This window comes from Heliangelus exortis, chromosome 5, assembly GCF_036169615.1.
Source record: "Heliangelus exortis chromosome 5, bHelExo1.hap1, whole genome shotgun sequence".
In the NCBI taxonomy this organism is placed as follows: domain Eukaryota; kingdom Metazoa; phylum Chordata; class Aves; order Apodiformes; family Trochilidae; genus Heliangelus; species Heliangelus exortis.
This window is the reverse complement of record NC_092426.1, coordinates 36,247,155-36,271,931: the sequence shown is the minus strand read 5'-3', so window position 1 is coordinate 36,271,931 and position 24,777 is coordinate 36,247,155. Positions and strand designations below refer to the sequence as shown.

Below are 24,777 nucleotides of genomic sequence, written 5' to 3'. Positions count from 1 at the left end.
GTAACAAAATCATGATGCCATCAGAAAGGCACCACATTCATGACATTTTGGCAAGACATTTTATTAGAATTGCACAATAAAACTACTGAATAGTTTTCTCAAAGTCTGTCCTTTCTTTGTTGATTATAAGTACATTATATCTAAATTTTTAAAAATGGTATTGAGGAGCTTAGAAATACACAATTTAGCTAGAATGCATTCTTTTGAACTTATTATGTGAAAATATCAATTCCTATCATCCATTTGTTGTATCTCTTGCAAATACCCTTAATTGCATAATGCTACAATAGAAGAGTTGGAAGTTTTATGTACAGAAAAGTTCAAGGAGGCCTAGGTAAATGAAGACAATAACAGAAGGCCTAAGTTAATTAATGCTGGATTGCAACAACAATAGCAGGAAAATAATCTTCCCTCTCTGATGAATAAACATTCAGGTTTCTGTCCCTTCTCATCTCTCCATTTTAACTTGTTTCCATGTTCTCTTGTTTCCATGGCCATCTAATGACCACATTTTACTTGTTTCTTTTCATTTAATGAGCAGACTTACTGGTTTTATGTCCCTGTGCAGGAATCCCACAGAATGAATACTTTCAATAGATTCCAAAATCTGCTTCCCAAGGCGCAGAGTGGTACTGATGGTGAACGTCCCTCGAGACTGGCTCCGGCGCAGGTCTGCCAAGTTCCTACCCTGCTCAGATTGAGAGGAAGTTTTCATTAAAAAAAACCCCAAATTCTGAGATTCAGTCTTCTTTAGCTGTTCCTGGATAAGATAACAATCTCTTGTAAATGTGATGAGCGTGTGTCCTCAAGTATCTTCAACATGAAATTTAGGATCTCTTCTTGAAAATATCAATTTAGTATCCTTCTACTCCCAAGTAACATGGACCAAATTCATCTCTACTAGAAGACCAGCACACACACTATCAGTTAATGTAGAAACTGTCACACACAAAAAAAGGCCCAACACTGAGAAAATGCCCAACAAGACTTCTTTACACCCACCTCCTTAAGGATAAGTATGTAATTTATTTCATTATACAATATATCTAGGACAGTTTAATGAAACAGGTGTAAAACATACAAAGTAGGATATGCACTCAACCCATGACAAACAACTCTTGTCTGAGAAAATAAACAGATAACCAGTAGCATGAATAGCACACTTCTTTTACCAGTATTCACATTCACCAAGATGATGAAGAACCATAACTCCATAAGCTTGAAGTGCTAATCACTCATTTTATCCCTTCTCAAAGTCTTTCAGTAACATAAAAGTGAAATTGAGTGGTACTTTCACTTGTGAAAGGCATGTTTTCACTTTAATCAAAAAGTCAACAAAATGCAGACTGATGTTATATTTTAGACTATCTTTAAGTGTAGACTTCAAAGAAAGGTGAATTATCTCAGAAGAAATGACAATTTACTCTTTCAACAGTCAGATCTTTCTGAGGATGCAAACTCTCTCCTTTCTGAGAGAATTATGGATGGAATATAAAAGGGTAAAGATATGTGGATATGCTCACTTTAGGTTTGCTCACTACTATTCGTTAATGATTTCTGTTTTGGTGGGGTTTTTTTGTTAATTTGTTATACTGTAAAATTTTATTGGTATTTCCATACATGCTTGGCTAATAAAATAAAACACACAATTGAATTTTGAGCTCTGTTTGATAAACTGACCTGCAACTGCATGACCACATAGTTAAATCTGTCATTCCTTCCACATCCAATGAATCTACAGACATGATCTTTTCCTGAGAAAAAAAGAAGCAAGTTAGTTAGTAATAATAATAATAGTAACAATAATAATAGTAATAATAATAATAGTAATAATAATAATAATGAAATTCTGTAGTTTATTCCTTTAGTTACCCAGCAAATTACTGGAAAACTCAGTTATATTATTTTAGAAATCCTTAATAAACTAAGACCCCACCCCAGTTCCACAGCATTAAAATCAATGTCAGTTTTGCCTCAAATTAAACAAAAGTTTTCTCCCATGAAATATGTAGCCCTACCACAACTATCACCCTTCCATAGGAAAACATACATGGCAACATGCCTAATTGTCCACAGATTTGAGGCATTTTGGACTGGGAAAAGGTTATTTTCTTGAAAAGCTGATGGCTTGTTATAGACAATATTCCTAACCACCATTCCTCTTTCTATATGCTGCAGCTGCCACGAGGAAATAAAGAAGTTACCTATGGGTCATGTTTTGTATTTAAAAAGATGTAGAAAATGTAATTCAACTAATCTGATTTATTAATATCTTTTTCCAGAATACAATTGTTGCTGTTTAGCTACAAAAGGCAAATTCAGCTCAGGTAACACTGAAGCAGAGATAAAAGAACTGTAGCAGTTAAAAAAATATGTAAATCACACTTTGGTTAAGCCAGTTTTCTTTAAAGACTTCTCCTGTCCAAGGAGCAAACTGTGGAGGAGAAGAGGGCTGGTCAAAAATAATCTCTTTGCTACCTTGCAGATGTAAACCAAAGCATAAGATTCCCTAAGTAAATAGAGAAAAAGGCAACCCAAATATTGCAGTAGGGACATGGAAGGGGAATTCAACCTCATCCTCATTTCAGCATCTGTGTTCATGGACTTGGAGACAATCTGGGACACCTTATAGGGTCTACAAAAGACAGAGAGACCTGTAGGGTTTCAGACCCTCAAGACATTTATTTTCTTTTCTGTCACCATGGAAGCCATAGCCAAGGCAAAGCTGATGGTTACAAGTGGTCATTAAAGCTGTACAAAATCTGTATCACCTAAGGTATCTTTCATTTATTGGTTTACCCTTAGGAGTACCAGAATATAATAGAAATATTATACTATATTATAGATAAATAGAAAAACAAGTGATAATAAAAGTGGGGGGTTTTAATTAAAAAAAAGTAATTCCTACTATCAAAACACTACTACATCTAGCAACACACCTGGGATGACTTTTTTGTTACTGCTGCACTCATAGCTCCATCAAAACCCTAAAACGTGGCCCTACACCTTGACAGAAAAGTGTCTTCCTCAGGAAGCTTCCTGCCACATACTATTGAAAGAGAAAGGCCCAAAGAAAATTCATCAGAATTATTTATTTTACAGTAATTATTTTAAAAGAAATCACAAAAACCTCTGCAAATACCTAAGTGCTAAGCTATAATTATCATCTGCTTTTCATCTAGTTTTTCCTTCCAGCTATTTGTTTAATAAAGGCAGTGCTACAGACAGCATCATTTTATAAAGAAAAAGGATTTGCAGCACATTTGTCAAGATGAAATTTTCTAGATCCATTGCAGTTTCTGGTTAATGAAGTCTCACCTCAAATATTTATGATTCATTTTACAGCCACTGTGGGTATGCACAAGGAACATCTTCAGAGAAACATCTTATTAGTCAGTTTTCATCTGACAAATTCAGTAAATGGACAAAACTCAGTTTGTCAGAAAAAAGCCATTTTAACTGCACCAGCAACTTGAGTTCTGTGGTAAACTCTGGAAACCAATTTTTCTTAAAAGCTGAGGACACAGAAAGGACAGAAATAGGGCCTGTATACCTTATCCAAATAACATGATCATCCTCCACTCCAGTGTGGCTGTGAACACCTGCTACACCTTTGCAGATACCTTCAGATCCTTTTTCCTCAGCAAGAAAAACACTGTTTTCTCACACCTATGAGCCACACAGCTGGGGAGCAAGGAGGGAAGATGGTGATGATGATGATGATAAAAGGCTGTAATGTAGCAACTATGCCCTTGAAAAGCTTCTTAGGCAGGGCAGAAAGCCTCCATGCCATTCCCCAGGCTGCAGTGTATCACTACAGCTTGCTTTGCAGCCTACACCAGACAAAACCTGTCACTAAATTACATTAGAGAGCTGTAAATGAGGAGTCTGTACGGGTGTGTGAGACAGAAACCAACTGAGTGAGTCTCACTCTCACTGAGTGAGAGGTGATAAATCTGTCTTCTCCCCATCTGACTGTGAGAACAGATGGCTCACCAACAGGATCAAACAAAACAACCATCTGTTGCAGCAGATTTCTTAAAAAAAAAAAAAAAACACAACAAAAAACAAAAAAAAACCCAAAACAAACAAAAAAAAAAAACAAAAAAGGCAGCGTTTAAAGAGTTAAACAGTATTCTGGCAACAGTAATTAGGAAAGAGCATTGCTGGCTGATGCAATTGATGACTAAGCTGCAATAAATAGCCCTATCAGTGAGCACACTCCTCTTCATAACTGAGAAGTCACACAACTATTCACAGATCTAAGCATGTTTTGCTAGATCAGGGCCTTAAAAGAGCTTTGAAGTTTCTCATTATTCACTGTAATGCCTACCTACAAAATTACGACCCATTTCACACCTGCAATAAAATGACCACGCTGTTTTAGTTTGTTTTAATTTCTGAAAGGAAAAAATCATGAAACATTGGACATCCCTGCACTCCTGCCAGCAGCTATTCTCATTTCAGTTTCACAGTTTCTGTGAAATAAGATTCTAACTGAAAAACACTCAAAAGCAGGTTTATAACCTTGAGAATGTGCCTAGCTCTAGTAAAGAATGGAAGAGCTGTTTTGTTGGATTGAGACATTTTACATCCATAAAATTCTTTACTAAAGACCTGTTTCTTCACTCTGCAGAGGGACCTGGACAGACTGGAGAGTTGGGCTGATCCCAACAGGATGAGGTTCAACAAGGCCAAGTGCCGGGTCCTGCACTTTGGCCACAACAACCCCATGCAGTGCTACAGGCAGAAAAGGACCTGGGAGTCTGGATTGCCAGGAAGCTGAACATGAGCCAGCAGTGTGCCCAGGTGGCCAAGAAGGCCAATGGCATCCTGGGCTGGCTCAGGAACAGCGTGGCCAGCAGGTCCAGGGAAGGGATTCTGCCCCTGTGCTCAGCCCTGGGGAGGCCACAGCTTGAGTCCTGTGTCCAGTTCTGGGCCCCTCAGCTCAGGAAGGAGATTGAGGTGCTGGAGCAGGTCCAGAGAAGAGCAAGGAGGCTGGGAAGGGATCCAGCACAAGTCCTGTGAGGAAGGGCTGAGGGAGCTGGGGGTGTTGAGGCTGGAGAAGAGGAGGCTCAGGGGAGACCTCATCACTCTCTCCAACTCCCTGAAAGGAGGTTGGAGCCAGGGGGGGGTTGGGCTCTTTTCCCAGGCAACTCTCAGCAAGACAAGAGGGCACAAGAGGTCTCAAGCTGTGCCAGGGGAGGTTTAGGTTGGACATTAGAAAGAATTTCTTTAGGGAGAGGGTGATCAGACATTGGAATGGGCTGCCCAGGGAAGAGGTGGATTCTCCATCCCTGGAGATGTTTCAAAAGAGCCTGGATGTGGCACTCAGTGCCATGGGCTGGGAACTGCAGCGGGAGTGGATCAAGGGTTGGACTTGATGATCTCTGAGGTCCCTTCCAACCTAGCCAATTCTATGATTCTATGATTTCCCCCCAAATGGTACATGATAATAAATATGCACATTTTTTAAAATCAGATCCACACATCAAGAGAATTCTGAATGATACTGTCAGCTCAGTCTCTCATTACATACTATTAATAGATCAAACTTTCCAAATATTTGCAAGACAAAGGATTTTCATCACAATTATATTCCTGTCTCTGATTTATGTCCAAGGTAACTGGAACACCTTGAAAGTGAGAGAACATAAGCCCTTTGAGAAAAGGATAGTAATTATATGCATGCATATATATATACACATACATATGCCAAAAAAGGGATAGAAGAACAAGATAAAACTTGATCTAGAGGATGTACTATTAGAAGGTTATTACCAAAATATCCTAAAAGAACTGTTTACAAGTTCATTGGCTCTGAAAGTGCATGGATAAAAATTGTCAGATTTCTACATGGTAAATGAAGCACTTAATCAAAAACATTATTGAAGAATCAACAATGAAGTTGTTTTCTATTATCCATTTTTGTTCATTTTTGTTGATTTTCTTTTTGCTTCAGATTTTTAGCTCTTGCATACTGAAAATTTAGGAAGGTAGGAAAAGTAATGGAAATGGATCCTAGAAAGAAAGATTTGATGTAAAACATAAAATGGTCTTTACTATAATCCCATTTAATTAAATTTAACTATGCATAAAAATATATGTACGTAAAAATAAAGTTAGATATCTGTCCAGTTTCAATATATACAAAAGGTTCTCCCTTGACTCATCTCTTTCTGTAGTCATCTTCCTGACCCATCTGCAACAGTCCTTACAGTTGCCCTGTAATGTGGAATTTGCACAAAAATGACTAAGAGTCTCCTCTAGTGTTGCCTTTTTTTGGTTTTTTTAAGTCTGTGCAAGAGAATAATACAAGATAAAAATTAAGGAATATTTTTTAGATTGCTTACTAATGAGGAGGATTGTCAAGGGAGCTCCTTCTAAAGATCTCACACAAAATCAGTTTCAGTTGTACAAAAATCTGTTTGTTGTTTTCTCAGAAATAATATTGAGAACATAAATGACAAAGATCTTTATTTAGATTATTTGCACAAGTAGCTCTGCTGTTCTGGTGTTTCCTTACTCTCTTCTTTTGATCTAGACAGCATTTGCCATGATTCAGTAAAACCAGGTTGTTAATGAATTAGGTTGTTAATGAATTATATGCTCAAAACAAGACTGACAAGAAAATTTTAATTTCTATAAGGCCCTATGGCAATGATTCACAAATAATTTTATTATTTTGTTAAAAAAAATTTTCAAAAATACTTCTAAAGTTAAAAAAAATTTACTAGGGAAAAAGCATTTCTGTAACATCGACACTCAAAATTTACTATACTTAAATTCCTAATAGTTATAAGGCACTCCAGTTATGAAGTCATGTATAAGGATATATTTTTACAAAGTTGGATTGTAGTGCTAGCAAATTCCAATATTTTATTTCAGTTATTGCTATTTTCCTTATTACTTTACCTGCTTCACACAGAACCACTTTAATAAATGTTTTTTGTTAAAAAGTAGAATCAAGCTTTTAGTGCAGAAAAAAACCCCAACAAACCAAAAACCTGAAAAATTAATTCAGATAATTTAAAAACCCAGGAGTTAGAGTATTTGTTTCTTCAAAACTCACAAACTTAAGATTTATTTTTTTTTTAAGAACCCTGGGAAATTGCTTCTAAGCTTATGATTAGCAATACTGAAATTTAGTATCCATTTCTGGACTAGAAAGTCTAAAATTCAAAGCAAATTAATATGCAGTCCCTGAATCTCTTTGCTCAGCTATATAGTACAACACTTTTTTGTGGTGTTCTTTAGAAAGAGATACACATAGGGAGAGTTTGACAACACTACAACGTGTGACATGGTTGCCCTCTGAAATCCATAGAGGCTGTCAAATTCTGATGCAATGTGACCTTTACAGCAGATTAGGCAGCACCATATGTTATGGAGATTTTGCTTTATTCAAGCTCAGAGTTTGGAAAAATCAGGCTGCTGACAGGGAAAGAGGTATTTGATAATATCTTCCAGATCAAAAAAGAATTTAGGGAACAAGTCACCCTTTAAACTTTCTTTCTATAGTCTTATATGGTGAAAAGCAATTAAGGGAAGCCATTGCATCCTTTTCTGTATTTAAAGCTCCAGACACTGAAGTACTTAAAGGTACATCAAAAGTGACTACTCAAAGCTGTGATTTTGAATGCTCAGGGATCTGAACCTTAACTATCTCAAGAACTCTACATGCCAGTGATTTTTATTTTTTTTTCTACATTTTAAGGTTGCTTCTTTGTGTTGTTTTGTTGGTTCTTTTCTGGTGTGTTTCCTATTTCAGCATTAAAATTACTCATGACAATACTTGCAAAACCAAAGAAATACAAATATTATGGATGCTATGTGAAGGAATAAAAAATACTCAGTGATAGCCAGTACAGAAAAAAGAGATAGCATCTTAGAAATAACTAAATAAAAAGATAAACAACCAAGTCTAGAGCAAAGATAGTAAGAAGATACAGATCCATAATAAACTAGAGTTCAGCATAGGCTTTGCAGCAACTTCATTTTTTTGTTGTTCTTCATATTTTCAAGTTATTCTGTCTCAAAGAAAAGGTTCGTTGTAGCAAAACTTGAAGAAGCTGAAAGAGCTTCTATTCCATTTTTAATAATCATTTAGCAATAACCTGCAGAATTATAGGGATATCTACTCAAACTATAGGTATTTATAGATTATAATGATTTTTTAAGAAGATACACAGACATTCTCCTTCTGGCATATCAAGAGCACAGCCCTACCTTGTAGTTTCTTCAGCACAGCTACTTCCATTTTCAGCACTTGTTTTGGCTGCTGAGCTGATTCGACCTTCAGTGCAACATTTTCCCGAGTAAGCAAGTCCAGTGCATCGTAAATTTCTCCAAATCCCCCACCTCCTATTTTCCTCAGCTATGTCAGGGAAAAAGAAAAAAAAAAAAAGAATGAAGAAAAACAGATTTTAAAGAGTGCAGAAGAAAGGAAACAAAACATCAATACTTTGTAGGGCTTGCCACATTGCAAAAGCTATTGTAGTACAATGTATTTTAAAATAAGGTAATATCCTTCATTACATTGAAGAGCTACTGAACAACCTACAAAAATATGGGTAACCACAGTTTGGAAGAGAATCCTAGAAATACAAGTGAATACATTTGATCCCCACCTGCACTGAACTTCTCATCTTCAACACAATAGAAGAGTGCACTATCATCCCCAGCATGAACCTGACCAAAGTCAGCAGCTACATAAAGTCTTTCCTTAAATAGCCACACACTACCAAGAGATCTTCAAACACAAACCCACAGTGACATTTTCAAAATATGCCATCTTTTCCTTTTTTTTTTCAGAAATGTGCGTACTGAATACTAAAAGTTTAAAGTTCATGGACTTACTGCAAAGAGATGGCATTTTCTATTCTATGCAGTGGCTTACATGTAACAGCTAAATCATAAATTATAAGAAATGGCTACAATTATTGTTAAATATATATTTTAAATGTTACCTACATTTACTTGCAATTCACTAACACCATTCTTACTAACAGACATACAAAGAAACTTACATCACTGGCAGTTTCATCTCTGTTAGGAATAAGTAGAAAGAATGCTCCTGGCACATTAATTAGTTTGCACTACATCCAGAGCAAATAGTAGTTGTGTTTTCACTCTGTTTGAAATCTTCAGAGGGAACAGAGACTTGTCTGGTTTTTAGTATGAAAAATGTCAATGTTATTTCATATAATGCTTTCAGATATGGTGATCTCCCTTGTAGCTACCATTCTAAAGCTCACAAAAAAGGAGATAAAAAGAACTTCCCCTATGAAACACACAATATATTTTTCAGTGTATTTTACCTTGAAACAACTGACAAGGTTTTCTACATGTCATTAGAAAAAACACATTTGCTAAGGTCATATGACTTAAATGTATTAAAAGTCATCTAAACATTCTGGGATCTAGAGATCAGCATTATGTTGATCTATCTTCAGATTCTGACAATAAATCTCGTGTCTCCTAATCCACACAATAAGCCATCTGACTGACAAGGAAAAGCAATTTTTAAAGCAGCCTAGCCCCTTAAGAAGGTAAAAGATAAAATATCTGTATTGTTTACTCACATTTTTTCATCAAATTGCATGCAATTGTGGTTCTGTATGACTACCACAACATTCAGTATTTAATCATGCACTTTCTGTACTGCAGATCTTTCAGCATCACAAACAACTTTGATTTCAGTATTCTTGAGATGAGAAAAACAGAGTCCAAGACACATTGCACTGCCTCCATTACTCACTTCTGCCCAATTCATTGCCTGTTTTAAAAAGGTGCATAGGGTCGAGAGCACTTCCAGGCCTACAGAACTAACCCAGCTAAATACCTGCCTTCAGTGCAACCCTTCTTGACTGCAAATTCTCATGTCCACTTCTTTCTAAGAAGCAAACTCTTACCAAGGGCAGCCTCCTCTTCTCCCCTGAAGCAGCATAAGATGCCTGCTACCAACCCAGAGGTAAACCTGTTACTCTTGAACCTACACTTTGCAAGAGTTTATCAAAGTTCAAGCACAGAGCATCACAAATTCTTAAGGAGTTTGTGTCTTTGGACACAACTGTGTAAGGTAACAATTGAATGTTAAGGCTAAAATAATGACAACCATGAGGAACAGAAATGTTTAAAGTCCTGTGAAATACTCAGTCTAACTGCAGAGCCTCAGTCCTTACAGAAAGGAAAGAGATCTGACATTTAAACACTGGAAAAAATAGCAGGTTTTAATAGAATTATATGTATGTGGATTGTTGTTTAAAAAAAAAAAAATAAAAAGTATGTGTATATCTGTGTATATCTCTCAAAGATGTTTCGTGACTGATTTGGCCATTTTAAGCCTGCACTTTTCCACTCAACCTCTTGGCCTGGTAATGGCATTATCTTGCCTGAGCTCTGAGCTATTAACAGGGCTCCAGCAGTTAAACATAGACATTGATTTGACTTCAGTTTCCAGTGTAAGCACATAAATTTCCAGCACAGAACAAACACAACAGAGAGTTGAGAATGGCATGGTGAAAAAAAGTGAGGGGGAGAAAGGGAAGAGGTGACACTGCCATCTTCACCCCTATGAAAACCTACTGCAGTTTATCATATAACTTCATTTACCAGCTTTGAGAAATTATCAGACTGCCTCTGAAAGGTTGGTTTTTTTCCTGCTTGTGTGCTTGAAAAAAGTAAAAAACAAAACAAAAATACAGATAACACAGACAAAAAGAAAGAACCTAAACAAAAACCTGAACAAAAACAAGCACAGCACCACACTAATAAAATAAACAGATCAATTTCTGTGCTCAGATAAAGCACACCAGATCAGTACCATAGGCAAGTCAATAATTCCAGACACAAATGAACCTCTCTTTCACTGCAGAAAGAAGTATTTTCCACACCCTGTGTGACTGGGTCACACACCACACTTAGCAATGAACCCAAGTTTTTTGGGTCTTTTCACTGCCAATGTCCCTTCAGAAGCTTTTTTTTTGTTGCTTTTCACATCCCCCAGCATATTTACCTTCCAGCTGAGCTCTGCCTTTCCTATGTATTCATTACAAAGCAGAGGCAGTGTCTCCATATTAACCTTCAGCAGCCTATCCCTGATCACTTCCACTTTGCTTTCAGAGTTCAGTTTGATGATGCTGGCCTCCTGCCACATCTGCTCAAAATCCTTTTTACCTTGACAAGGACCATATTGCCCTTTTTTACATTTGCACAACATTCTCCCATTAGTTTCAAGCTTCTCTTCTTTGCAGTTAGCATCTCACACCCCAAACTCATCCTCCTCTCCACTCTCTCTTGCACTCCTCTATCTGTTAGTATGCTTCAAGTCTAAAACATACAATTTCCAACATGTTTTATGTTGGTATTTTTGCTTATACTGTGTATTAAATGATGTTCTCAAACCTACACAAAACAATTATCATTACAATCAAGTCTCTTCAGCTCAGGATTGTAATAATCTTCAAAAGCAAAAAAACAGTAACAAGAAAAGGCAGGGAGAATAAAAGCAAATGCCAATTAGTGCAAAGGCCAGTAGAGAGGGAAGGTGCCACTGAGAAAAAAATATTTTCTAATATCTTTCCTATGCTTACTTTTCAAACTAGAACAATCCTCAAGTGTCTTTAGGTTAAAATCAAATTTAATTGAGCATAGTTTTTAAAAACACTTGTCCACAAATTCTACAGATGTTTCCAGGATTACATAGACCAAGGTCTTGAATAGCAAAAATTCTGAAAACTGCACTTCAGCCACAAATCTTTACATAACTTCCAGAATGTATACCTTTTTGTTTCTTAAACTTGTTAGAACAAAAAAATCTAATGCAATCATAATAAAGAGCTTCCACTCTTCACTGGAAGAAAAAAAAAAGGAAGGATATTGGGAGAGTTCCACGAGAAAAAAAATCAGATACTACTGTTAGGGACAGTTCTTGTCATCAAAACTTGCAAGTCCACTGGCTTAAAACATCTCATTTTTTAACTACTCTGCTGCTTCAAGATCTCTAGCAAAAAACTTTGATACCTCACTACCTAATAAAACAGTATTAAAGATGTTAATACATACATGTCAGGCACTAAGGAATTTCTAAAATTTGCATGCTATTTTCTTCCACTGGCTGACTGCCCTATGAAATCCTGAAATCAGAAGGATGTGTATTGTCTTAGATGCCATCAATAAATTCTTTAAAGTTTGAAATTAAGAAACTGAAGTGTTATCCACAGAGTATTAACTCCTCATCTACCTGTAATAGTTGATTAGGAAAACATACAAGCTAAAATGTATAGCCACATGATAGCCTAGGCTCAGTATTTTCCAAAAGACAGCAATCTGATCATCATTCTTCATTACACAGGAAAGAAAATAAGCCAGATGAAAACAGGACTACTGGTGCACATGTCACACCACTGAGAAGTAGTGATACATTAATATAGTTATCTATGATGCTATTTTATTCTGTTTGATTTTACTCAAGACTAGCTTTCATTTTTTATTTCACTTTAATACTAAGATACAAGGTTTTTAAATAAATATTTACACTACAAAGACAGACACTTAGGTACTACTTACAAAAAGAAATATAAAGGTTTCCTACACAAAGCTAGTACTGGCATCCTGCAGTTTTAAATGAAGGTATGAAGGAGAGGGCAGAAGAGAGCTGAAATTATTTTCTATACGTGAATTTGAAAAGAATGATGAATATCAATCTTCTATGTTCTGTCTCAGAGTTTTAAATAAAATACTGAAAAATGGGAGTAACACAAAGCAGTGATGGTGATTCAGTACCCATTCACAGCCTTCTAAGCAGAGATTAAAAAAAAAAACAAAACCATTGAACATTTTGGGTCAGTCTCAAAAAATTCCAAAGCAAAAAAAACCTAAGGTGATAAGGGGAACAGAGAACCATGAGAATTCAGCCTGGTTTTCCCAGCAGAAGTAGTTTTAAATTAATATTTCACTCCAGATGTAAATCAAGAATATGAGCACCAAAAGGGAACAGCTATTTATGGCAAAGCCAATGCTGGCACAAAATCAAATGGATAGAAATCAACGAGGAACTTATCTCTGCACAGTATATAACAAACAAAAATAATTTCTAATTGGAAGAGCAGCAAGGTCCTGAAAAACCTTCCTACAAGAAAGAGCAAATCTCACAATCTGACAAGTATCAGGAGGGTGCTGGCTGATTTCCAAAATGGGCTGACATAATCACTGGCTGAATAGATTCAGTTTACTGACAGGATTCTTCCAGTTGTGCTCTGAACAAGCTCTAAGTCAGAACTTAAAAGCTTTCCAAGGTCCTTACCATCCATATTACCTCTTTTTAAAGTAGGTACATCAGTATTAACCAAAATACCACTCACAATAATTCTAAAACAGCTTTCAAAGCACAAACTATTAATTTTTGAAAGATGTTTTTAAAGAAGAATTACAGCAAGGCATACTCACCACTTTCCATCTTTCTTTGACCAAGATTCCTACACTGAGGATGTCAGGCTGCTCCCCTCCTCCACTCATTGCAACCTCCTTTCCCAGTGGAGCTGCTATGCAAAGTCTGGGTCAGCAGGAACCATCCAGATCCCAGCAGTGGCTTCCATTTAAGCAATGCCTGCAGAAAGAGAGCAGAACATAGGATCAGAGGGACCTGGACAGACTGGAGAGATGGGCTGACTCCAATGGGATGAGGTTCAACACTGCCAAGTGCCAGGTCCTGCACTTTGGCCACAACAACCCCATGCAGCGCTACAGACTGGGGACAGAGTGGCAGAAAGGGACCTGGGAGTCTGGATTGCCAGGAAGCTGAAGAGGAGCCAGCAGTGTGCCCAGGTGGCCAAGAAGGCCAATGGCATCCTGGGCTGGCTCAGGAACAGCGTGGCCAGCAGGTCCAGGGAAGGGATTCTGCCCCTGTGCTCAGCCCTGGGGAGGCCACAGCTTGAGTCCTGTGTCCAGTTCTGGGCCCCTCAGCTCAAGAAGGATATTGAGGTCCTCAAACAGGTCCAAAGGAGGCAACTGGGCTGGTGAAGGGACTCGAGCACAGATCCTATGAGGAGAGGCTGAGGGAGCTGGGGGTGTTGAGGCTGGAGAAGAGGAGGCTCAGGGGAGACCTCATTGCTCTCTCCAACTCCCTGAAAGGAGGTTGGAGCCAGGGGGGGGTTGGTCTCTTTTCCCAGGCAGCTCTCAGTAAGACAAGAGGGCATGGTCTTAAATTGTGCCGGGGGAAGTTCAGATTGGATATTAGAAAGAATTTTTTCACGGAAAGGGTGATCAGACATTGGAATGGGCTGCCCAGGGAGGTAGTGGACTCTTCGTCCCTGGAGACATCTAAAAAGAGACTGGATGTGGCACTCAGTGCCATGGTCTAGTGACTGCAGCGGTAGTTAATCAAGGGTTGGACTCGATGATCTCTGAGGTCCCTTCCAACCCAGCCCATTCTATGATTCTATGATTCTATGATCTCAGTGATAAAACAACACGAAATCCTGAAAAAGTTGTGTTGCCCACCCAGCTAGCACCTTAGACAGGTTTTGTATCCCATAGAGACTGAGGCTGGGATCCTAGCCAAACAACTTACAGTAGAGAAAGAAATTCAACTGTATTCCTCCTTATTTTTAACCTCCCTCAAAACTCCAATCCCCATCTCAAAATAGTAATGGTGAATATACACATTTTCAGAGTTATATTCTGCAGGCAGTTTCAATTTGCTGTAAATCATAAATACATTTAAATGTAATTTTGAAAAGAACTTCAAAAATCTAATTAATAATTTGCTAAATAATTGGTAATTAATAATTATATATCATTATAAGCTTAAAGTGCTATCAACAAAAACTACAAAATTAAAAATGGATACAAAAATCAGAATTGTAATTTAAATTTACTGCAGTGCATACAGAATATTCCACATTTTACAATGTGTTTCACATACCTCTGATTAGTCAGGACCAATTATGTCTAAACTACAATGTTGTTTGTTTATACAAATATAGATTAATTATTTTACAATATTAAATGATTAATAGTAAACAAATATTTGTTTTGGTTTTTATACAAACAAAGGGAAAACAACTTGTTTCAGGCAATTTTATCCATTTAATTTTTAGTTTTCTGGATTTGGCAATCATCTCTAAATTAGGTTTTATATTGCAATATAGAAATTTGTCTTCTGGAGACTAATCCAACCATAATGGCTCCCAATAGCCATAACTACAACCAACTAAAATTATTGCAGTTGTTTGAAGCTTTTCTAGAATTGTGCTTATTTGGTATAATTATACAAGTGTAACTCTGTACCAACTCTCTTATCCAGCAATGAGACTCACCAAAAGTGGGGTTACTTTGGGTGTATTTCTACCACATCTACATCTATCTACATTTAAATAACAAAACTGAAAGTGAAAAATTCTTTTCTCCCTGAATCAACATCCAAATGGCATGAAAAGCAGAGACATTCTGATTTAACTTAGCAGTATTCCCTTCCTTCTAGATGAATGCCAAGTGTACTACTTGGGTTAATAATATTTAAAACAAACAAAATGCTGCTTAAATAACTTCTAAGATGGATGTTTGTTTGACACAAAGTTAACTGTGGGAGTTTTTTCATATTCTTTCATCTCTATATGTCCTAATTAATTTATGCCTTTCCTGCTTCAATTGTAAGTTCTGACATTTAAACCAACTCCAAACAAAACAGACCTCTGGAGAAAAATTAATCTGGATTATCTGAAGATCTAAACTTATACAGAGAAGACTACATCCCAGTAAAAGAGTGTTCATTCAGAATATGTAGCCTGATCTGTTTAATTCAAGCAAATGAAGGGAAACCACATTAAGATTGCATATTCTGAGTAACAGCGTCCACCCTGCAATTTAATCAAGTTGAACTAAACCAATTTAAATTCTACTACTGCTGGTAAATTCTCCCCTGCAGATAAGGTCAAAAATCTAAATAGAACTATTTGTCTCACTCGAGCAAAATTTAGAATTGCTAAGTATGATTTTTGCTAAAGCTTTTCAACCACGAGCAAAATTCATCACCTGCAGAAAAGCAGACATTTCATTAAAGCAAAGATATTACAAGAGTGAGTTTAGAGGTGGGCTTTTTGTTAATACTGCTCTCAGCCTTGAAGTATCTGATTTGATACTTCTTTTTTTGTAAATATATTGCAAATTACAATTTATAGTCACACCTCTATCATTTCTGAGAGCCATTTACTCATAGATTCTTGAGGATACTGACAGAGCATCAGTAACTGGCCCAGAATGCAATGGTACAATTCACAGATCCACAGAACCACCCCATACTATAAGAATTATTATAGAATTCCACAATTATTATTACACAATTCCTCAAACCTGTTCCAGCACATTAATTCCTTGTCAAATCTCTTGTCATCCTATGTAATTGCAAAGCAATAAAATCTATATCATCAGTCACTGGTTTGATTCAAAGCACCAAAACCCCAGGTCCCATTGAACTGTCGTGCACAGGAGGCACAAGCTCCCTTGAGCCCCTGAGGCAATGTGCTATAAAGCTCCTGAAGTGTAATAATTAACTGCATTCACTATTTTACTTTAAAACAAATGCAAGTTTTAAAAATATATTGAGGTTACATTGAAGAATCCTGTTTTCTGCAAGACCCCAAGTAAAGGAGGAGGAAGAGGCCAAATTTCAAGGCCAGAAAACTTAAAATCAGCCCAAACTTTTCTCTGATCAGGCTCTGTAACTTCACCCTCTTCAGTAAATTAGCTTTACACATTATGCTAATGAGTAAGAGACCAAATACTAAACAGTCCCCCTCTTCACTGCTAACAGGTTCCAGCACATCCCTTCCTTCACAGCAAGCCTGACCTGTACTTTTCAAGGTTTAATCCATCTAATTTTAGTTTCTTACCACAGGACTTTGTTACAGTTTTGGAAACCAAATTACATTCCCAGTAATTTCACCTCATTTAAGCATCTAAACACATTTATTAACCTTCGATAGATTAATAAACTAAGCTTTAAGCCTCCTGTCCCATGGGTCTTTTATGTGGTACTCCTCTGCAAATCCTCTCTTGCTCCCTGTTCCTCTTCTGACATGTTAGATACCAACACTGAATTACACCCAATCAAAACAAGAATTAATACAGAGAAACTATGAATTTTTAGTTATTATGTCGTTGTGATAGCACTCTTATTTCCCTAGTCTAAGCAGTTTTTTACTTTTACTTTTGTCACAAAACTTTATCAGATGCTTATCTACCACCATTCTGGCACTCAGGCTCTGCTATGAAAGTGAGGATCCTTCAAAGCCTTTATTCACAATCTGATCTAGACTGAGTTCATTGCTCTGTAACACTGTGAAACTGAAATTCTGATATTACTGTACTGCAGTAGAGTAATATCTTTATATTCCTTACATATTCTGGTAGGTGCACTTCAGGTTACTTTTCCAAATTCATGTGAAGAATAAGGACATTATTAGAGAGCACTGGACCTAAAAGACTTCTGGACAGCCATAAATAAGCACCCTTTGGAGGCAGTGCTTAGGACAAAACTGAAACTGCAATTTCTCTAAATTTTGAAGGACTTCAATTAGGATTGTTTGTCTTATTCTAAATTCCACAGATGAATAAAAGACTCATAAAAGTACATACAGTCCCATTTGTATTGCTAAAACACTGCTGTAAGTTGCTTTCAGCAGAGCTCTTTAACAGCCTACAACTCTGTTAAAAAATTTAAGAAAGCTCCAGCGTGTTCTGTATCCCACTGAAGCAGAGGAATAGTTACTGACATAGCATTAAGTTGCAAGCTTTCCTCTTTTTTTTTTGATTCAGTAGAAGATCTTTTAGCAGTGCAGTTTTATGTGGCTACATGAATATTTTTTGCTCAACAAATACTTCATAATTCTGCTAAAAAAGTACCAGCCATATAATTGCAATATATCTCATAAACTCCATAGTCATTAACTCATCACTTACTCTATCAGAGCAGTTTATCAGACCAAAGGAAACATGTAAGATAGCAGAATTATCATAATTAAATTCAATTGGATCTCTGCCCATTTTATTTCCAGGTGACAGGTCATGGAATAACCTGGACAACACAGAGAATACAGACTTTATTCCATTTCAAAAGCCTTTGTGTGGGAACTGATTACAGTGTAATATAAGAACAGGTAAAGGAAAGTTAGTTAGTGCTTATTTCCAGAATTTCATGTACAAACAGCATCCATCTGTACACTTAACTACATTTAAGTACATATAACCCTCATAAAATACAAAACTTTAATTTACCCCAATCAAATACATGAAAGATTATAAGCTATTAGAAAATGGTGCAAAACTTTAAAAAAAAAAAACATACAAAAAAGCCACCACAAAAAAAACCCACCACAAAAAAAACCCACCACAAAAAAAACCCACCACAAAAAAAAACCACCACAAAAAAAAACACCACAAAAAAAAAAACACCACAAAAAAAAAAACCACCACAAAAAAAACCCCACCAAAAAAAACCCCACCAAAAAAAAAACCCCACCAAAAAAAAACCCCACCAAAAAAAAACCCCACCAAAAAAAAACCCCACCAAAAAAAAACCCACCAAAAAAAACCCCACAAAAAAAACCCCCAAAACCAAGATGATTTTGTGAAATCTGATTCCAGCCCAGCAAATAAAGATACTAATTTTATGTCATTTCTGTGCTCATATATAATTTCTTTAGAAATGACCCCAAACTGAAGCCAATCTCTGTTTATCAGCCTTTGTAGATTTTCACATTGCAAACTAAGCCTGAGAGAGTAGAACAGACAATTTTGGCTGAATGGCTGAATTTTGGCTGTAAGTTTCAGGACAAAACAAGTAAGGACAGAAGACAACTTCTGTTCCACTCCACAGTAAAACTGAAGTCCTGCTGCCTCCCCTCGGAGGCAATACCAACTTTTTGCTCTTAGGAGCTCTATCTGCATATTAAGAGCTGTATCTGCCAACCTGAACTTCAGAAGCTAACAAATTAACTGAAATCTACCAAAGCTGCTTTCCACTTCTGTGCTTTGGACCTTTGAGCAGAAGGAGAACTTAAAGGAACAAAGAAAAGTTTAACAAGTCAGCATAAAGAGAAATCAGGGCAGGGGATGGTCAAAGGTACTAATCCCACCACATTTGTGATAAAGTTTGCTTTCTTACACAAGCTAAGAAGATGTTCAAATTGTAAGTTGTAAGACCAGACATGTTTTAAGTCTGTCTATTTGAATATCTAAACTAGAAAGCTATCATAGAATCATAGAATCATAGAATCCTAGGGGTTGGAAGGGACCTCGAAAGATCATCTAGTCCAACCCCCCCTGCCAGAGCAGGGCCCCCTAGAGTACATCGCCTAGGAACGTGTCCAGGGGGGTTTTGAATGTCTCCAGTGAAGGAGACTCCACAACCCCCCTGGGCAGCCTGTTCCAGGGCTCCGTCACCCTTACAGTAAAAAAATGTTTTCTGATATTCAACTTGAACCTCCTATGCTCCAATTTACACCCATTACCCCTTGTCCTATCACTGGTCACCACTGAGAAAAGCCTAACTCCATCTCCCTGACACTCACCCCTTACATATTTGAAAACATTGATGAGGTCACCCCTCAGTCTCCTTTTCTCCAAACTAAAGAGACCCAGCTCCCTCAGCCTTTCCTCATAAGGGAGATGTTCCACTCCCTTAATCATCTCAGTAGCTCTGCGCTGGACTCTTTCAAGCACTTCCCTGTCCTTCTTGAACTGAGGGGCCCAGAACTGGACACAATACTCCAGGTGTGGCCTCACCAATGCAGAATAGAGGGGGAGGAGAACCTCTCTTGACCTACCTCAATGTTTTCTAAATACATTCACTAGAAGCTGGAGTCCTGAAAATGATCATTCAGCATGCCAATGAGAAAGCTAAATTTAAGGCCCTGACCTAAATTTCCAATTCTAACTGGTTGTGAAGAAAGTGTATTTAAAAATTCAACACATAACCAATGCCATTTTAGATTTTCCTATCACAAGCTCTTGGGTGCTAAAATACTCATCATCACTTGCAGATTCCAGGTGTGAAAAGCTACCAACTGCCTTGTGTGCTATTGCCAAAGAATCTAGATTTCCTTCTGGCAACTTCTGCACTTACAGCTATGTTGTTATTACAAAAGTGGTAATATTGTCTCAGTTTGAAGCCAGATTTAAAAAAAATAAAATTTAGGTTAAAGATAACTGTCTTATTTTAAAAAGAGATTTTTCAAGCTACCACACTATTTCCAGCTTCCAAGAGAATTCAGCACCAAAATGTTATAAAAACACAGGACAAAGTTCATGGGAGGAGTATTCTTTCTTTTACTAACCCAACAAATAAAGGTGGGAAAACCCTACAAGTTTTAGGCACACAAACCCCTCTTCAAGCCCAAATAGAATGAGCAACTTTAAAATTAAATTGAACTTGAAAGCAATTGCTCTATGTTTCTTGATTAGATCAAGTGAGATAACAGGTACTCCATACCTTGCCAAGAAAAAAAGGAAGCACATGGGTATGTACATTACAGGGAGAGACTACAGGGCTGTGGATCCTGTGAGAAATACAGAATGTAATTTATTACCTACAAGAAACCAGAAATTTTTGGTCAGGAAGAACCAGAACAAGTCATAAAACATAACCTCTATTTAACCCATTCTGGTTTCGCCAGGATATTTTTCAGCTGAGTGAGTTAATTTCCTCATTTGATCTGTCACACAATTGCACAAAAACTTATATCAAAATAAGAGAAAGATGGAAAGTTAGCTGTGGGGGGACAGGGAAGGGTTGGACTCAGAGCAGCTGTTGAACTACAGCCTCAGGTGAAGAGCCTTTAATACTAATGTGGAAACCTAACCCTTTGGAGAGGTCCAAATGGAACCATATTATTCTCAGTTTGTTTATACAAATCAGAGTGTGTTCCAAATCAAAAACAGGCTTGTGAAACCTTATTAATTGTGCCAAAAATAATTGTAAAACCCTGCAGGTGTCATTTGTATAAAAACAGAGAAAAAAAGAGCTATATTTCAGTGTCATCAATTCACTAGGTTTCTAAATGGAACAAGATGTGAGGGGGTTTGCTATCATAAGAAATTTTTTTATCTGTCATAAAAGCCTTCTTCAAAGAAACTAGTTCTCTGATAACTTAAATGAAGCAAAAAATATTTTTCCACACAAATTATGTCAGTTCAGTTTTCAAGATCCTTGTAAAATTTTCATTGCAGAAGACTTAAGTGATAGTGAAGTGTGGTTTTGAACACTGATATAAAGACAGCTTGAAGTCAGACTTTTAAGATATTTTAAATAGTGACACAGTAATAAAATATCAAAGTATTTATACTCTGGATTTGTCAGCAAAATAAAAATCTTCAGGTTTTTTAATGTTGGAATACTGAGTTATTTTCTTAGGATACACTTCAAATATTAGTAGATTACCATCAATGCCATTGACTTTATATACCAAGGAGTAACATAAATTGATCCCTTAAGACACTCAAACTACTGCCCTTTCTACTAGTACTATTTCTGTTATTTCGTAAATCCATTTTTTCAGCAAACAAAACCATAAACATAGTAATTTTAAAAATACATAATAGTTAAAAAACAATCAGCAGAGGAACTTTGGCAAGATGACCAGATAGATGACATGCCAATTGCAAAATGGTTTTTGCACTGACTGTGTTCAGATCAAATGATCAACAAGGCTGCCAGTGGTGGATGAGCAGCCCAGCTGGCAGCTCACCAGTTTACACTCACTGCCTTGTGCCCAGGCTGCAACACCATGGATAAAGCATTCTGGGCCTCACTAACAAAAGCTGAGATAGATTCAAGATTCTCTTGATGGGAGTTGACGAAGCACACCACAAAAAGAGGGTGAATAAGGTCTGACAGTTTGCTAAGCAAACCAAGACAAAAATAGAGGAATAACCTTGTTTTGTTTTTTTTTTTTAATCTGTAGTGTCTAATATCATAGCATCCTTAAGGGCACATAACTAAATCTGAAGCAGTATTGTGATAGAGAGGGCACTGGCCATGCACACACAGGCATTTCATCTCCTTAAAGACCTGAAGACAGCAGCTCTGCTTTTTGCCAAGAGCTGAAATGAGGTCAGTAACTGCTACACCAAACAAGATGACTCCAAAAGAGCCCAGCTGACAGGAGGATGGAATCCAACTGAGCCCACACAGTGCACAAGGTCTATCAAACTCTGGCAGCCTTTTGGCCTCCTCAATGAGAGGAATGCCCAGCCAAGCTGCCACACAACACAGCAATCTCCAAAAGAGTTAAGGAAGATGCATCACCACGTTACAGCTCATGCAAGAGTATCCTGGGTTTGCTGGGACACTATTCTAAACTAATTTTCCTGTTTAAAGAAACTGTAGTTTTGAGAGACTGAAGTGCCTAAATTTGTGAGAACAAAAGAGGTAAGATGGTCTGGTGTTCAGGTTTCTGTAGAGATGAACACCAAACCATCTGACCACCAGATGAGACCATCAGAGATGAAGGTGGAGGGGGCTGAGAGGGGTGAAGCCCAGGCCAGCTGACACAAGTAGCCACCCAATGTATTCCATTCCATTAATGTCACCCTCACTGTTAAATTGGAAAGTTTCAGGGATATTTGGGGGCTTCTACCATAGTTGCCTTCCCAAGATGGGCATGTCTCATTGGTCATCCCATGCTTGAGGCTTCTCTTCCACTTGCTGTGACCACAACTTTCTCACTGGAGCTGCTGTGCTGGCAGTGTTGGGCATTCAGCTTTCACTGCTACAAGTGCTCAGCTTCAGACTGCTATCTGGAGCCAAATATAATTTTGTCTCTTATATTAGCATTAGGTTTAATATTAGTTCATTATTGTTATTCTGTTTTCTTTTTAACCCACGAGTTTCCTTTCCCTTTCTATTGGGTGACAGAGTGCAGAGTCCCGAAAAGAATATTTGTCTCAAAACAGCCACCCTGACAAAACAGACATTGTGGTTGGGTTGAGGACTTGTTTAATAAGTCACTTGGACTCTGTTCTCTCAAGAGAGACCCTCATTTGAGTAACCACACTGATGAACAGTGCCCTGGTCTCACAAGAGCAGCCCCCCCTTTAGTGGCCATCCTGATAAGCTGAGCACTGTCCCTGCAAGGGGAGCCCCTCTTTGATGGCCACCGTGACAGGCAGGACACTGTCCTTAATTGATAAGGGACAAGGGCAGGCAACCTGCACCCTGCAGAGGCAGTGACATCTTGTGTGTGCCCCGTGTAAGGCCACTGCAGAGGGCACATGTGGGTCACTGCTCAGTCATCCCATCTGGAGGGGCCCAAGCAAGCACCTGGCTGCACAAGATATTCCAACATCTCCCTCAAACAGGTTGGGTCAGGTGGCATAAAAGAGGCAAATGCTGGATGTGAGCCCAGCATCCAAGGACCACAACTTCCTACCAAGATCACCACTGAAGGGTGGTGATATCTTTTTGTGTCTGCTCTTTTTTTCTTTCCCTGTTTCTAACCTTATGTCAGCACATAAGGGTAAAATAGTTTCTAACTCTGTTAATTTTTTACAACCCGCAGCTTTGTTAAGTTTTGTTAATTGCAACCTGTTGTTTTGACAAATTCCTGAAGTTTTGCTAAGTTCTGCTACTTGTGATCCATTGCTCTGAAAGCACCATCATTTCTAATTCAGCTAGTTGTAATGTGACATGCTTTATAGCCTTGCTTTTAAGTCAAGTTGTATTCTGTACAAACCTCCTGGGTAATAGTCTTACTCCTAGAGAACCACAAAGAAAATTCCTGAACTTAATGTTGCCAAATGGACTCTTAAAAGAGATTAATTAAAAGAGGAGGATTGGATCCAGCCACCCCTAGGCTCCTCTCTAAAGGAGTTTTGAAAGCACAGGGGTCCAGTCTGAATCTCCCTGGGTCAATCCCCACTTCTGGGGAACTCTTCTGGCAGGAGACAACCATGTTAAGTGGCCCCTTATGAAATTTCAAGTGACATGAGATGTGGGAAACAGCTTGGTGCTTCCCTGTGCTGAAGGAAGGTGGTACTATGGCACCTAAAATAAACATACAAGCTACTACCAGCAAAACAGCACAGGTTATTTCTTTATCTTCAGTTTGAGCTTTAGGGCCATGGAGCCACTCTTGTTCACAGAATATTCCACAGTGATTGTGCGGGCTCAGGTAGGATTGAAGCCAGAAGCACAACCCACAAAAAAAAAAAAAAGAGATGGGTAGCTCATCTAGAACTGCCTGACCAGTCTGGCCCTAAAAAAACACTTGTGCTGGGAATTTCAAAGGGTTTCAAGTCAACTTGGCCAGAGCATACACTTGTTTTGTAGCTGCAGCTGAAGGCAGCTTCAAGCAAATGACTGAGGAGGTCCTTCCAAGTTTGAAATGGAAGGCAGGTATTAAAGAACTGAAACAAAGCTTTGGCAAAGATATTTAAAGTTGGGTCGAATCCAAAAATATCCATTTGCAGCAGGAAAAAAAAAAAAAAAAAGGTTAGACAGCAGAAAAGTAGATAGCATGGACAGCTAATCACAAGAGCAGACAGGCTGCATTAGATCAAAGATCCACCTGGCCTGATCTCCTGTCTCTGACCTGCCAGTAGCAGATGTCCAGGGAAGAACACAAGGACATGGAAAGTGTACTGATGTTTTCTCAGAGTATTTTCTAAGGATATAAAAAGATGGGAAACAAAACACTTTCTGATCCAGAGATGGTATTTGGGTATTGATCCAGAGATGGTATTTTGGAATTTTCATCACCGAGTTCATTGCAACTTTTC

The 24,777-nt window shown here is 37.8% G+C and overlaps 1 protein-coding gene across 7 annotated transcripts in view; it reads right to left on the bottom strand.

The window, feature by feature from the left end:
- TTBK2 (tau tubulin kinase 2) overlaps positions 1-24,777 on the bottom strand; it is a 107,663-nt gene that overhangs the window by 63,553 nt on the left and 19,333 nt on the right. For 6 of the 7 annotated variants that reach the window (XM_071744628.1, XM_071744630.1, XM_071744634.1 and 3 more), the window contains exons 2-5: positions 13,450-13,609; positions 8,230-8,377; positions 1,681-1,754; positions 548-688 (exon numbers count right to left, since the gene is read on the bottom strand). In XM_071744628.1, the coding sequence (XP_071600729.1) occupies positions 548-688; positions 1,681-1,754; positions 8,230-8,377; positions 13,450-13,518 (432 nt within the window). In that variant the 5' untranslated portion in view covers positions 13,519-13,609. Of the gene's footprint in view, positions 1-547; positions 689-1,680; positions 1,755-8,229; positions 8,378-8,630; positions 8,802-13,449; positions 13,610-24,777 lie in introns of those variants that run through there. The other variant, XM_071744631.1, reaches the window with a different exon arrangement.